Source organism: Meleagris gallopavo, chromosome 25 (assembly GCF_000146605.3).
Source record: "Meleagris gallopavo isolate NT-WF06-2002-E0010 breed Aviagen turkey brand Nicholas breeding stock chromosome 25, Turkey_5.1, whole genome shotgun sequence".
In the NCBI taxonomy this organism is placed as follows: Eukaryota; Metazoa; Chordata; class Aves; order Galliformes; family Phasianidae; genus Meleagris; species Meleagris gallopavo.
The window spans coordinates 5,403,103-5,414,465 of NC_015035.2; the positions used below are offsets into that span (position 1 = coordinate 5,403,103).

Sequence of the window (11,363 nt, forward strand, 5' to 3'; positions counted from 1 at the left end):
CCGCGGCTGCCCCCGCGCCGTGACGCGTCCCGTCTGTAATGAGTTCGGGAGAATTTGTTATTTGGGAGCGTTCGGATCGGCTCCAGGTGAATTCTTTGGGGCGGTTTTGGTTTCCTGGACGCGGCGGATCGCAGCCGCCAGCAGCGGCACCCGGGCTTCGGCGCTGCCAACAGGTGCTGCCGTGTGGCTGCAGGGAGCTCCGTGCTCGGCGCCTACCGGCGGGCTGCGCCCCGCGGCGCTGCAAAGAGGGCCTTCCTTCCTGAGCTGAACTGCTTAAGAAAAAAAAATTATTTGGTCTTTTGGAAGATATAAACGCTGGAAGTCATCTGGCAGCTGATCCCCTGAGATATTCCCGTGTCAGCCCAGAATAAGCTGTGGTATGTTCCTAATTTAGTTCTCGCATCTTTATGTCTCTGCCTGCAGAGCAGGAAGTAGCTGAGGCAGACGTTGTGTTGCTGACAGCGTTCCGTCGTGCTGCACCGAGGCGTGGGCTGGGCTCTGTTCTGGAGCTGCAGTTTGTGGCTCCATCAGACTGGGGCTGTGGCAGTTTGGTGTCTGCTGCTCCTCTGAGCGCCCGCTGGATGCCGGGGGACGCGCTGACCCCGGGACGGTCTCTAAACAGGAAACTCTTCTTCAGGGTTTGCGGTGTAGGATTGGCTGTTGTTTTTACAAGAAAGAAACTCGTCCCTTTATTGCTCCAGTTGGTTTATAAAGCCGTCTTGTTGATGAAAGCTTGCATGCTGTGCAGTGTGCTCAAACCTATGCTCCCAAGCCTGCGAGGAAGTAAAGATTAGCTAATAAATTAACCAAACGTTCTGTGCAGATTAATAGACATTCTGCACCAGGGTGAAATGCACAAGGTTTGCTGTGAGTCCATAGCTTCCGCTCCATTGATAATCAAAGTTCAATTGAATTTAAACAAGACGTGGATTTAAGGCCTGCATTGCAGCCCCAGCAGGAAGGGCTTCAGCTGAACTCCGCTGCCGTCGCTGCACTCTGGCCCTGCGTGGTGCAGCTCTGGAGCCTTTCCCTTTTCTGGGCACGGAGAGCACAGCAGAAATGACTCAGATGTGACTGGTGTCTCAGCTTCCTCTTCGAGGAAGGCTGGTGAGATCCCGCTGTGTGTTCTGAGAGCTGTGATGTCGGTTTGTCACTTACTGACATGTTCTCTGCATTCCCAACGGCCAGTACTTAAATTGCTGTTCAGGTGCTGCCCAGGCAGGTCTATTTGTGATCTTTTTTCCCTTCAGTAAACATTGCCTTCTCTGAATTGCGTGTTCTGGCTACTGATATCAGTTAGGCTCTTGTCTGTGGAGCTGAACTTTTTCATTTTATCCAGGCGGGGTTTGTAGATCAAAAGAGCATCTAGAGAGCACAGTGAGGGTGAGGCAGGGTGGATGTGTGAGGAGTGATGGTGTAGCTGCCTGCTCTGGCACTTGTGCTGCCTGCACGTAGCTGCGACCTCCCAGCCCCTTTACCAAATGACTTCTCTTCCAAGTTGCTTTAATGCTGCCCACTAAAGAAATGGAAGTGATTTTACCATCCGCCAGGCAGTTTCAGGTCTGCAAAGCTGGCACTGAGCGCCATGGGCTCATGGCCTCCCATCAGGGAGACCCAGCTGAGGTGCAGGACTGATGTGCCTAATGGCAGGAACCCGGACTTCGAGGAACGCTCTTTCTAAGGGGCCTTAATCCCAACAGAGTGTCTCGAATGTACATTGTGCTCTGCGCAGCAGTGCGTTTTATTGCTGGGGCAGGAAGCTGCTCTCCATCTGGACTTACTGGTTGTAATCCCGATTTGAATTGCAGTTTGAGACTGGGTAATGGGGCTGATCAGATTAGAGCCTGGCGTGGAATGTGGTGGGGATCAGTGGTGCAGAATAGCAGCTTTGTGCACCCAGCGCTCCGTGAACCTGATGTCCTTCCTGATGCCCCTGTGTTGTGTGCCTGTGTCCTGCTGCGCTCTCAAGGCATGGGAGAGCTTCCTTAGTGGTGACTTCTTGGGGAAAAAAAGCTCCTCTTTAAGCTTGCAAGAGGGGGGACAGGCCTTGCTGCTGTCTGCACTTCCACTTGTAGACGTGAACCCGGTTCTGGAGCATCCTGCTGCAGCAGGGTGCTGGTGGTCCTGCGGCCAGGATTTCTGCATCATACCGAGTTAAAAAAAGAAATATTCATTACTGCCAGCTATATGGGTGACCGCCCACAAGTTTCAGCCTCCTGATGCATCTGGAAGCCCTCCAGAGGCTGTTGTCCAGTATGATGCAGAGCGGCCACCCTGGCTCGCTGCTGCGTGGGCAGAACGCTGCCTTCCTCTCGGAGCTCACTGCTGCGGGGTGAGAATGGCCGCGTTTGGTCTGTGACCAAAGCCTGTGAGCAGAAGCAAAGCAGTGTTAGAACTGCAGGTTTGGGTTCTGAGGATCTGGTCTCAGCTGGCGAGCGCAGTTGGATAGCACTGCCTTCCTGTTGGGCTGGGGAGAGCCTTCCTCGGGCAGGGCTGAGCTTTTGCAGGCTGCTGCAGACAGAAGGAAGCCTGTTCTGGCCACAGTAGTGATTCACATCGTAAAAAATTTCGACAGAGTGGTGATAAGATAAAAACACGGTTGGTGAATTGCCATTCCCTCCCTGCATTCCCCGGGCGTTAGTGTGCTCTGAGGGTGACTTGCTGTGTTCCTCCATGCAGGGTCTTTACAAAGCAGAAAGTAATGGAAAGCTTGTATTACGCTTCAGACTTTTCTAGATGAGAAGCCTCAGGTGATTTATGTGCCTAAGTCACTTTCGCGTGCAATGCTTGCAGAGTAGATGCTGCAGTTCAGATGCCAAAGCCTTTGGTGGGAGCACAAACAGGGGCACATTGTTGTGGAGGCAGTTCTGCCATCTCAGAAGTTGCAGCTGCTCGCCTCGGCGCTGCCAGGGCAGCTCGTGCCACAGCTGACGCTGTGCAGCAGCGATGCAGGAGCTGTAAGTACTGTGTGGGGGCATTCAGGGCTGCAGGAGGTCCCTGTGGATGCATTTGTAGAATTGAAACCCCGAGGAGCTCAAACTCCTCTTGGTAAGCAGTCATACTTGATTTGATTTGCTGTGAATGGGACTTTGGCCAATAACCAGCTGCACTGAGATTCTGCACAGACATTTGCATTATTGGGTGGCGTCAGTGCAAGGCTAGAAGGTGTAAGCTTTAATATCCTTATAAGGTTAACAGGCTTGTGCAGTGGAACAGGAGCAATATAGCCATTAAGGAGTGACTGTGGCAATATACAGCAGCCATTGCACGGCCATTGCATAATCCGAACATCCCTGCTGATGTGAGAGTCTGTCTGTCACTGGGATGCAAGCTAGGTAGAAATTCTTCTGGAGCTGGGAGGGTTTGTATCACAGAATCACAGGCTGCTGCTGAGCCCTTTCCTACACTCAGCGTAGAACTTTGCACCGCCAGAGGACGTGAATAACTGCGGTCTGTCTGTGCAGCTGAGGACATCGCGGCTATGGAGCAGCTGGTGGAACGGCTGGAGAGGGCTGTGGAGCGCCTGGAGACGGTGTGCCAAGGGCCTGGCATGTGTGGAGATGGCTCTTCCCCAGGTGAGTCTCATGGCTTCCTGAGCAGCCCCTGAGCATCAGCACAGCGCCGGGCCTCGGTGGGATGTGGTGCAGGGCGGGCGGTGCCCGTGGGGTGCATGCAGGGGCTGCTGCAGGAGCTGTGGTGTGAGAGGAAGTGAGTTTCATGGAGGTTACTGCGCAAGTGCAGAGCCTGTGGTTGCCATCCGGCCCCGACAGCGGCTTCCTGTGGCTGCAGCACTTCCCCTGCCTGTGCCCAGCTGCACGTTGGGCTGCACCCACTGCCTTCGCTCAGTGCAGCTCCGAAAAGTTCGGCTGAAGTGGGTGGGAGCGCAGCGGCTGTGGCTCCGTGTGCCATGTGCTGATATCTGTGCTGTTCTCTGCAGGAGTGGCTCAGTATGTGCAGGCTTTCGATGCCATTCTGTCTGGCCCAGTAGCTGAATACATCAACATCAGCAAGGAAGTTGGCGGGGATGTGCAGAAGCATGTAAGGAATCATTTTCTTCTCCCTCCGTTACTTTGCACTGTGTTGTCAGATGTTACTCATCCCTAAGGATTCAAGACAGATGCCCAGATGACCTCTGGTGGATTGTCACCCACACGCAAGACGAATAAAATATTGTTTGAACTCTCTGGGTGCTGAGAACCTGGCTCCCCTCACAGGCCTTGGTCTGTGCTTGTAGGATGCCTGTGCGTTGCCCACCCAGAGAGCTGCGCAGTTCTCATCAGCTTTCTCTCAAGATAGTTGTCTCCAAGAATGTGTTGTCAAACTGAAGAACGGATTATGCGTGCCTTCACAATCAGAAGAAAGGCAAAGGGATGATCTGGCCTGATTTTTGTGTGTGGAAAAAATTATGGCAGCTCTATGGACCGCTAGGTCGCTAATGCCTTATCTCCTTATGCTTCCCAGTGTTTAGGACAGCATAACTGCCTTGTAAACTAGAAGGAAGGGCAGCGTGAGCTCAAACGACTGGCAGTGTTATGCTGGAGAAAATGGAAGCTCTCTCATGTTTCTCTTTATTCTCAGGCTGAGATGGTTCATGCAGGTTTGATGACTGAGAGGTCTCTTCTGGTGACAGCATCTCAACATCAGCAGCCATCAGAGGTAAGTCTGGCAAGTCACACCTTGCGTGTCCTTACCTGAGAGCACAGGATGCCTGCAGTTGTAGGGAAAGCTGGGACATTCCAGTTCCTCCGAAAGAGGAACCAGAGAAGGACTGGAGACTCTTGGATCAATAAGGCAGGAGTTGTTGAAGGTGTGAACTGTTGTGGGTGCTCACCCAGTTCTGGGCAGAATTCTGAAGGCTGATTTGTGGAGCTGCAGAACTGGCACTTTGTAGAGATGAAAGCAGCAAGCTCTCCGTAGCTGTCAGAGCAGCACGTGGATATCATCTCTGCTTCTGCCCCTCTCAGGTTTCACCTGGCACCAACACTGTGACAATCACTGTTCCCAAAGACGCAAACCAGACAAGAGCTGTAGTGGGATCTCAGTAGTGTGCTTTTCATTATGTGATGCTTCAGGCATGAAACTCCTGAAGTAGAACAGACCTGTCTCTCTTGGATGTTTTCTGAATAAAAGCTTGGCTTTTAGATTGATTTCTCCTTAGCAAGTAATTTAACACTTTTCTCTAGACTGCTAGCTCTCAGGAGGATGCATGACTGAGAATTTGATTCTGAGTGCATTGGCTTTTCCTTTTTGGGAACTGTTTTTCCCAAGCAACAGGATCCCACCTTGCTTTTCTTTGCAGTTGTTATCTGGCTCAGTCATAGCTTCTTCTGTTCCATTGTGATAGCTGTGATACTTTTCTAGTCACTGTAAAATGTAACTGAAAATGTGTAATTGGCTGCTCTGCTCTGACCTCAGAGGTCTTGTAAGCACTTGCATTCAGTGCTCCAGGTGAACAGCACACAGAAACTGTCCTTGTCATTCAAGTATCGAGGGCTGGGATTGACTTGAGAAGTAACTTGAATTCTGAAGTTGATAGGATGAGTTGAGAATCTTGTGTGACTCCTATTGTCATGCAGGCTGTAAATCTCAAACTGCAAAAGCCTGCACAGCACCTTTCTTTAAGGGTTTTTGAAGGAGAAGAAACATCTGACAAACTGTCTTAGAACAAAAGAGCACTGGAAAGGCAAATGCTATTTCTGTCCTTGTTACTAACAAGCTTTGTCAGTGTTTCTTGGATTGCACATGAGTCACAGTTCTTGGCGTACTCCCATAGTACCACTCCAGTGGGGAGCAGTGACTTCAGCCCTGGAGAAGCTGGGCTGTGGGACCACGCTCAGCTCGTGGGGAGGGCCAGACCTGGGCAGGGGCTGCAGCCACAGCTTGGGCCCATTAGTCTTCCTCTGAGTGAGTGTCATCTCAGCAGAGCCACTCACAAAGGCATGCGACTCTTCCAGAACAGCACCGATGTTCTCAATTGTTATTGTCCCTCTTGCCTTGCAGAATGTGTTTTCAACGCTTCTGAAACCGATTTCAGAGCAAATCCAGATGGTGCAGAATTTAAGGGAGAAGAACCGAGGCAGCAAACAGTTCAATCATTTATCGGCAGTCAGTGAGAGCATCCCAGCCCTGGGCTGGGTGGCCATGGTAAGAAATGCAGTGGGAAGTGGGCTGGTGGGAAGAGTCTGGCTGCTTGGTGAGCCAGCTGCCTCAGCTGCTTCATACCAAGATGTTCGTTCTTCTTTAGTCTCCAAAGCCTGGTCCTTATGTAAAGGAAATGACTGATGCTGCCATGTTTTATACCAACCGTATCCTTAAGGAGTACAAGGATGTGTAAGTTCATCTTTTCTCTTAAAAGCATCTCTGAAAACAGCTAGCAGGGCGTGCAGGGGCTGTTCTGGTGGCTAAGAAAGCTACCTTGATCTTTAATCCCTTCTTCTTTTAAAGGTAGGGTGTATTTATAAAACCTCACCTAGCTGTTCAGTCCTAATTCTCATAGTTGGGATTCCTTGCATTCAGATTGCAGCTGGAATCTCTGGCAATGCATTGTGCTGCAGTTCTTGTCTCAGCATTATCCGGTGGCTGGACTGTTTCTCAGGGAACAAGTCTTGTCTCGGGCATGGGTCTTGTTAGAGTCATCGGACCCCTCAATTTAAATGGGTTACGGTGCAGCCTGCAGCCTTTGGCCTGCAAGTGCAAGATGAACAGTGAGGCTAGAACTCAGTGCTGGAGATGTGAGACTGCAGTGCTGCTCCAGCTGAGGCAGATACGTAATGATCTGTCTATAGGCCTTGAGTTGTGATGGCAAATGCAGCTGCTGCCTCCGCATGATCTCTTTGTATCCCCAGAGATAAAAAGCAAGTGGACTGGGTGAAGGCTTATCTGCGTATCTGGACCGAGCTGCAGGCCTACATCAAAGAGTATCACACCACGGGGCTGACTTGGAGCAAAACGGTAACTGTGAGCAGGCCTGCAGGGGCCTCTCCTAGGAGCACTGCAGGACGATTGCAGCAGGCGTGAGTTTGTGCGATCACCTTTCCTCTTGCCGGCCTCTTACAGGGTCCTGTGGCAACGGAAGGGGCCAAAGCACCATCCACGCCCCCCACTGGGGCGGCACCGCCTCCCCCCGGCCCTCCTCCCCCCCCTGCTCCCTCCCACCCCGGCCCTGGTGCAGACGACTCTGCAACCCGCTCGGCGCTCTTCGCCCAGATCAATCGGGGAGAGGGCATCACGTCGGGTAAGTGGCAGCAGCAGGCGAGCTGGGGGCGGGGGGCAGCCACAAGCGAGAATACTGTGCTGAGTGGCCTGCAGGACTGGCTTTTTGCTGCTATCCCTGACTGTCCCTGCTTTTGGAAAGCAGACTCCCCAGAACAAAAGAGCATCTGGTCTGAGAGTGAGGCTGGCGGCCAAGAGCAGCCCTGAGGCAATTTGCAAGGACAAAGGAAGTCCATCTGAGTTGGTATTCTCAGCCTCATCTGTCGGTGTAGGCAGAGATTAATCGCTAGCTGGGGTGGAGATGGGGAGTTCTTTAGTTGCATGCCCTTCTCAAGTACAAAAGATGTGATTTCATACTTGTTCGTATCTGCACAAAACTTACCTTTTGTACGTTACCCGGTTAACATATTCAGGCCAGATGTGGAACAAAGGGAAGGTGCTTGGCTCAAGGCTTTTTCCAGCTAGAGAGCAGAACAGTGAGAGCCCCCTGGTTCTGCAGTACATCCTCATTAGCACTGCTTGCATCAGTGTTTCTGGCTTCCTCTTTCACTTGCTTACCATTTGCGCTTGGGCTTCAGCTTAGGCCCAACCTCGGGAACTACTTTCATTCTGAAAAAATGTCTGGTGTTTGTGAAACTGCATTACTGGAGGAAAGCTGGAGCTCAGGCCGGATTTCTTTTGCAGGCTTAAGACATGTTTCAGATGATATGAAGACCCACAAGAATCCGGCACTGAAGAACCAAGGAGGTCCTATAAGAAGTGGACCCAAGCCTTTCACTTCTCCCAAACCAGCTTGTAATGTTAATCCCTCCCAAAAAACCTCTCCAAAGCAACCTGCATTGCTAGAATTAGAAGGCAAAAAGTGGAGAGTGGTGAGTGCCTGGCATCAGTGTGAGGGTTGGTGGGATGGGAGCTTTGCAGCAGGGGAGGAGAGTCTCCTTTCTTGTAAGAGGCATTAGCCTGATACATGCAGCTTGCTTTTAAAGGAACTCCACTGCCATGCTGTGCACGCTGATAAGTTGGTCTGCATTCTAAAAATAAGGTGCATTTTCCCTGCCTTTCCAGGAAAACCAGGAAAATGCCACTAACCTGGTAATCAGTGACACAGAACTGAAGCAGGTAGCATATGTTTTCAAGTGCACAAATAGTACACTCCAAATCAAAGGCAAGATCAATTCCATCACCCTTGGTAAGCAGAGCAACCCTGAAAACTGTATTTTTGCATGCTGTTTTGTTTGCAGAAGGTTAGATCTCTAAAACCTTTCTGTGAGCTACCCTGTCTTGTCTTTGCAGATAACTGCAAGAAGCTAGGTCTGGTGTTTGATGATGTGGTGGGCATCGTAGAGATAATAAACAGCAGGGACATCAAAGTTCAGGTGAGTGTCTGTGCCCTGCAGTCTGACTGCTGCACAGGGTGCCAATAGCACCTGCTTCTGGGAGAAGCTGGATTTCTGGAATAATAATAGGCATCTGTGAAAAGACTGGAAAAAAAAAAAAAGCACCCGTCCTATTGCTCTGAAGCTGAGGCTGCCCCATCTTCAGGAAGGGGCTGAGCTGTGCCTCACCGAGCTGCTTCAGGGACTTAGATAGAGGTCTATGTGAGGTGGGCAGCAGGGTCAGCATGCCAAAGTAGGAGGTCAGCAGTAGAATCTGCTCTGATGCCACTTTTGATGTTGGATTTGGGGCGAGCAGCTTGCCCAGTCTTCCATTTAGTTTTGTTGTAAAGAGACCAGAACAAGAAATAACCTTAAATTTCTGCCAGTAGTGGAAGTTCAGTGTGTCTGGGGGGGGCAGTGGGACTCAAACCTTTCCCTTGGCGGCAAGTGCCAGAGCATGGCTGCCCAGCTCACGCTCACGTTCCTCAGCTGCTCCTTTGCTCACTCTGTAGGTAATGGGTAAAGTGCCAACGATCTCCATCAACAAAACGGACGGCTGCCACGTGTACCTGAGCAAGAGCTCCCTAGACTGCGAAATCGTCAGTGCCAAGTCATCAGAGATGAACGTCCTTATTCCCACCGAGGGTGGTGACTTTGTAAGTGTTATTTTGACATCGGTTGTGGAAGTCTGCTGGAGGAGGGAAAGGCACGATTCTTGCTCTGAGGCCTGCAGGGAATGCCACAGCTGTGATGAGGTCTGGAGGGACAATTCTGGAGTTGCCATTTTAATGCTAGGCTTGGGGGTTGTGAATGACAATTAGATGCTAAAATCGGCAAATTGGGTTGTTTCTCTTTACAGTGACTGCTTTGTGAGATCTGCTTCTTCCTCGGGATCTTGGGGGGGACAGAACAGGAGGTGTTTGTTGGTACAAGAGGGGATGTAACACGTATATAAAAAAACAAGTTCCTAAAACAATGGGAGTAGTTACAAGACTTAGTCATAAACAGAGATTCCTGACAACAGATTTCTATTTTTACTCTCCAGACTGAATTCCCTGTCCCAGAACAGTTCAAGACAGTGTGGAACGGTCAGAAGCTGGTTACCACTGTGACAGAAATTGCTGGCTAAGCAGAACGGCTCCAAGGCTCATGCCCTCCCCTGGCTCTGCTGTGGGACAAATCTGCTTTCAGATGATTCTCTTAGATTTCTTGTACCTTTCTGCTCTCAAACTGCTTTTCTATCCGAGAGACACGGCTGCCTGCCATCACTGAAATACCTCTGGCTGGGATTTGGTATAGGTGACGGGTCAGGTATTGTCCACATCTATTAGCAGGAAGGTTTATTTTCCCCCTCCCTTGTCTGATCTAACTGCACCAATTAATCATGTCAGATTTTGGGTGAATTTCAAAGCCAGTACTGGCAGTTGGCTTTCAGAGTGTTGTTTGGTTGTTTTTTTTTTGTTTTTTTTAATTGCCTTCAAGCAAATTGATCATGTGAGAGGAGTGTTGTTCCCTTTTTAACAAATAATGTCTGTTGGGGTCCAGAAGTACACGGTTGCTATTGCAAATATCTGAAGAAGGTCCTGGAAGCTGCCAATTCCAGCTCTTTATACTAACCAGTGGCATTACGGGACTTGGGAATGGCTTTGTTGGACCAAAGGCTGAGGACTTGGACCATAGCATTCCACCCTGATTTCCCTTTCATCATTCCTATTAGCTCAGTGTGTTTCTGATTGTGCCATGACATCGGTGCCACGGGAAGGCTGTGGAGGACTAACTGCATTTTTCCCCTCCAGCAGTCTTGCTGGTAATTTGGAGCTGAGCATCTCTTCCCATGAGCCCTCCTCCTTCTCAAGGGAGTCTTTGTTTCAGGGCTTCCTGCTTGAGCAGCTGAACTCATGTTCAGTCTTCCAAGACAGTTCTGAACCTGTTCCCTCCCGCAGGGGAAAGGTCTCCTTCATTCCAGGGTCAGTAGTGCAGTATTGTACATTACCCAAGTGGGATCAAATCGGTTCATTGCTCTCTTCCTCATCTGCAATCAGTCACCATAGGTGAATCTTCTCAGACTCCCCTTTACCCTGTTGCTTGGCTTTTTATTTTGATGGAAGCTTGTGGCCTCTGTTCTGTAGCACTGGAACAGAGAGAGCTGCAGCTAAGACATAGTACTGTATTGACCCATAAAGGGAGCTGCACATGCTTTGACCTTCATTTTTCCAATGCCTCGGGTGGCATAAGCATATCTTAAATGCATTTCCTCTGTAAAGTGTCAATGTTTCTTTCTCTAGGACAACTTACAAAAATATGCAATTTTTTATTTTAAGACTGTCCTGTGACTTGTACTCGTCTTCTCCTGAGGCTTGTGGAAAAAAACCTTTCTTATGTACGTAAGATTATACAGAAGATAGAATAAAGTTAATGCCAACTTGCTCATTACAGTGCCTCTTGTTTCTGCTTCGTGGGGGCACATGGAGCTCAGGCAGGACAAGATGCCCCTTGCTGCCCGACCCTTTCTAGGCTGCATAGAGGATGACTCACACCACGGGGAATTCAGGACTCTCTCAACTCCCTTTCTATCAGTTTGACAGTGGTCTTCAAATCACACCCTGGTTTTTTTTTGTTAGATTCAAGTTTTTTATTGATTTCAGTTGCTGTCCCAAAGTATCTAAAACAAGCCATTAGTTGAAAATGGTTCAAGCTGTTAATACCCACTTAGTTAAAAACCCTCCGTTTTCCTTAGAACCTCCTAGATGTGGTCTTTTCCCCCCTCTTACCCCC

The 11,363-nt window shown here is 49.9% G+C and overlaps 2 protein-coding genes across 4 annotated transcripts in view; one reads left to right on the plus strand and one right to left on the minus strand.

The window, feature by feature from the left end:
• Window positions 1–1,587, minus strand: part of PPT1 (palmitoyl-protein thioesterase 1) — a 5,637-nt gene extending 4,050 nt beyond the window's left edge. Inside the window, exon 1 of the mRNA XM_003212632.4 lies at window positions 1,541–1,587. Coding sequence (XP_003212680.2) covers window positions 1,541–1,587 — 47 coding nt within the window. The remainder of the gene's footprint in view (window positions 1–1,540) is intronic.
• CAP1 (cyclase associated actin cytoskeleton regulatory protein 1) lies at window positions 236–11,021 on the plus strand. 3 transcript variants are annotated; one of them, XM_010723518.3, is made up of 13 exons: window positions 236–377; window positions 3,465–3,575; window positions 3,938–4,038; window positions 4,579–4,656; window positions 6,001–6,144; window positions 6,245–6,330; window positions 6,846–6,951; window positions 7,057–7,234; window positions 7,897–8,084; window positions 8,278–8,401; window positions 8,506–8,588; window positions 9,101–9,244; window positions 9,634–11,021. In XM_010723518.3, exons 2-13 carry the CDS (start codon window positions 3,482–3,484, stop codon window positions 9,715–9,717), a joined length of 1,410 nt encoding a protein of 469 aa, XP_010721820.1. In that variant the 5' UTR covers window positions 236–377; window positions 3,465–3,481; the 3' UTR covers window positions 9,718–11,021. The 3 variants fall into 3 exon arrangements, with proteins under 3 accessions (XP_010721820.1, XP_031412693.1, XP_010721819.1); XM_031556833.1 differs by lacking the exon at window positions 236–377 and adding an exon at window positions 2,798–2,957; XM_010723517.3 differs by lacking the exon at window positions 236–377 and adding an exon at window positions 3,192–3,361.
• Window positions 11,022–11,363: the final 342 nt, after the last annotated feature.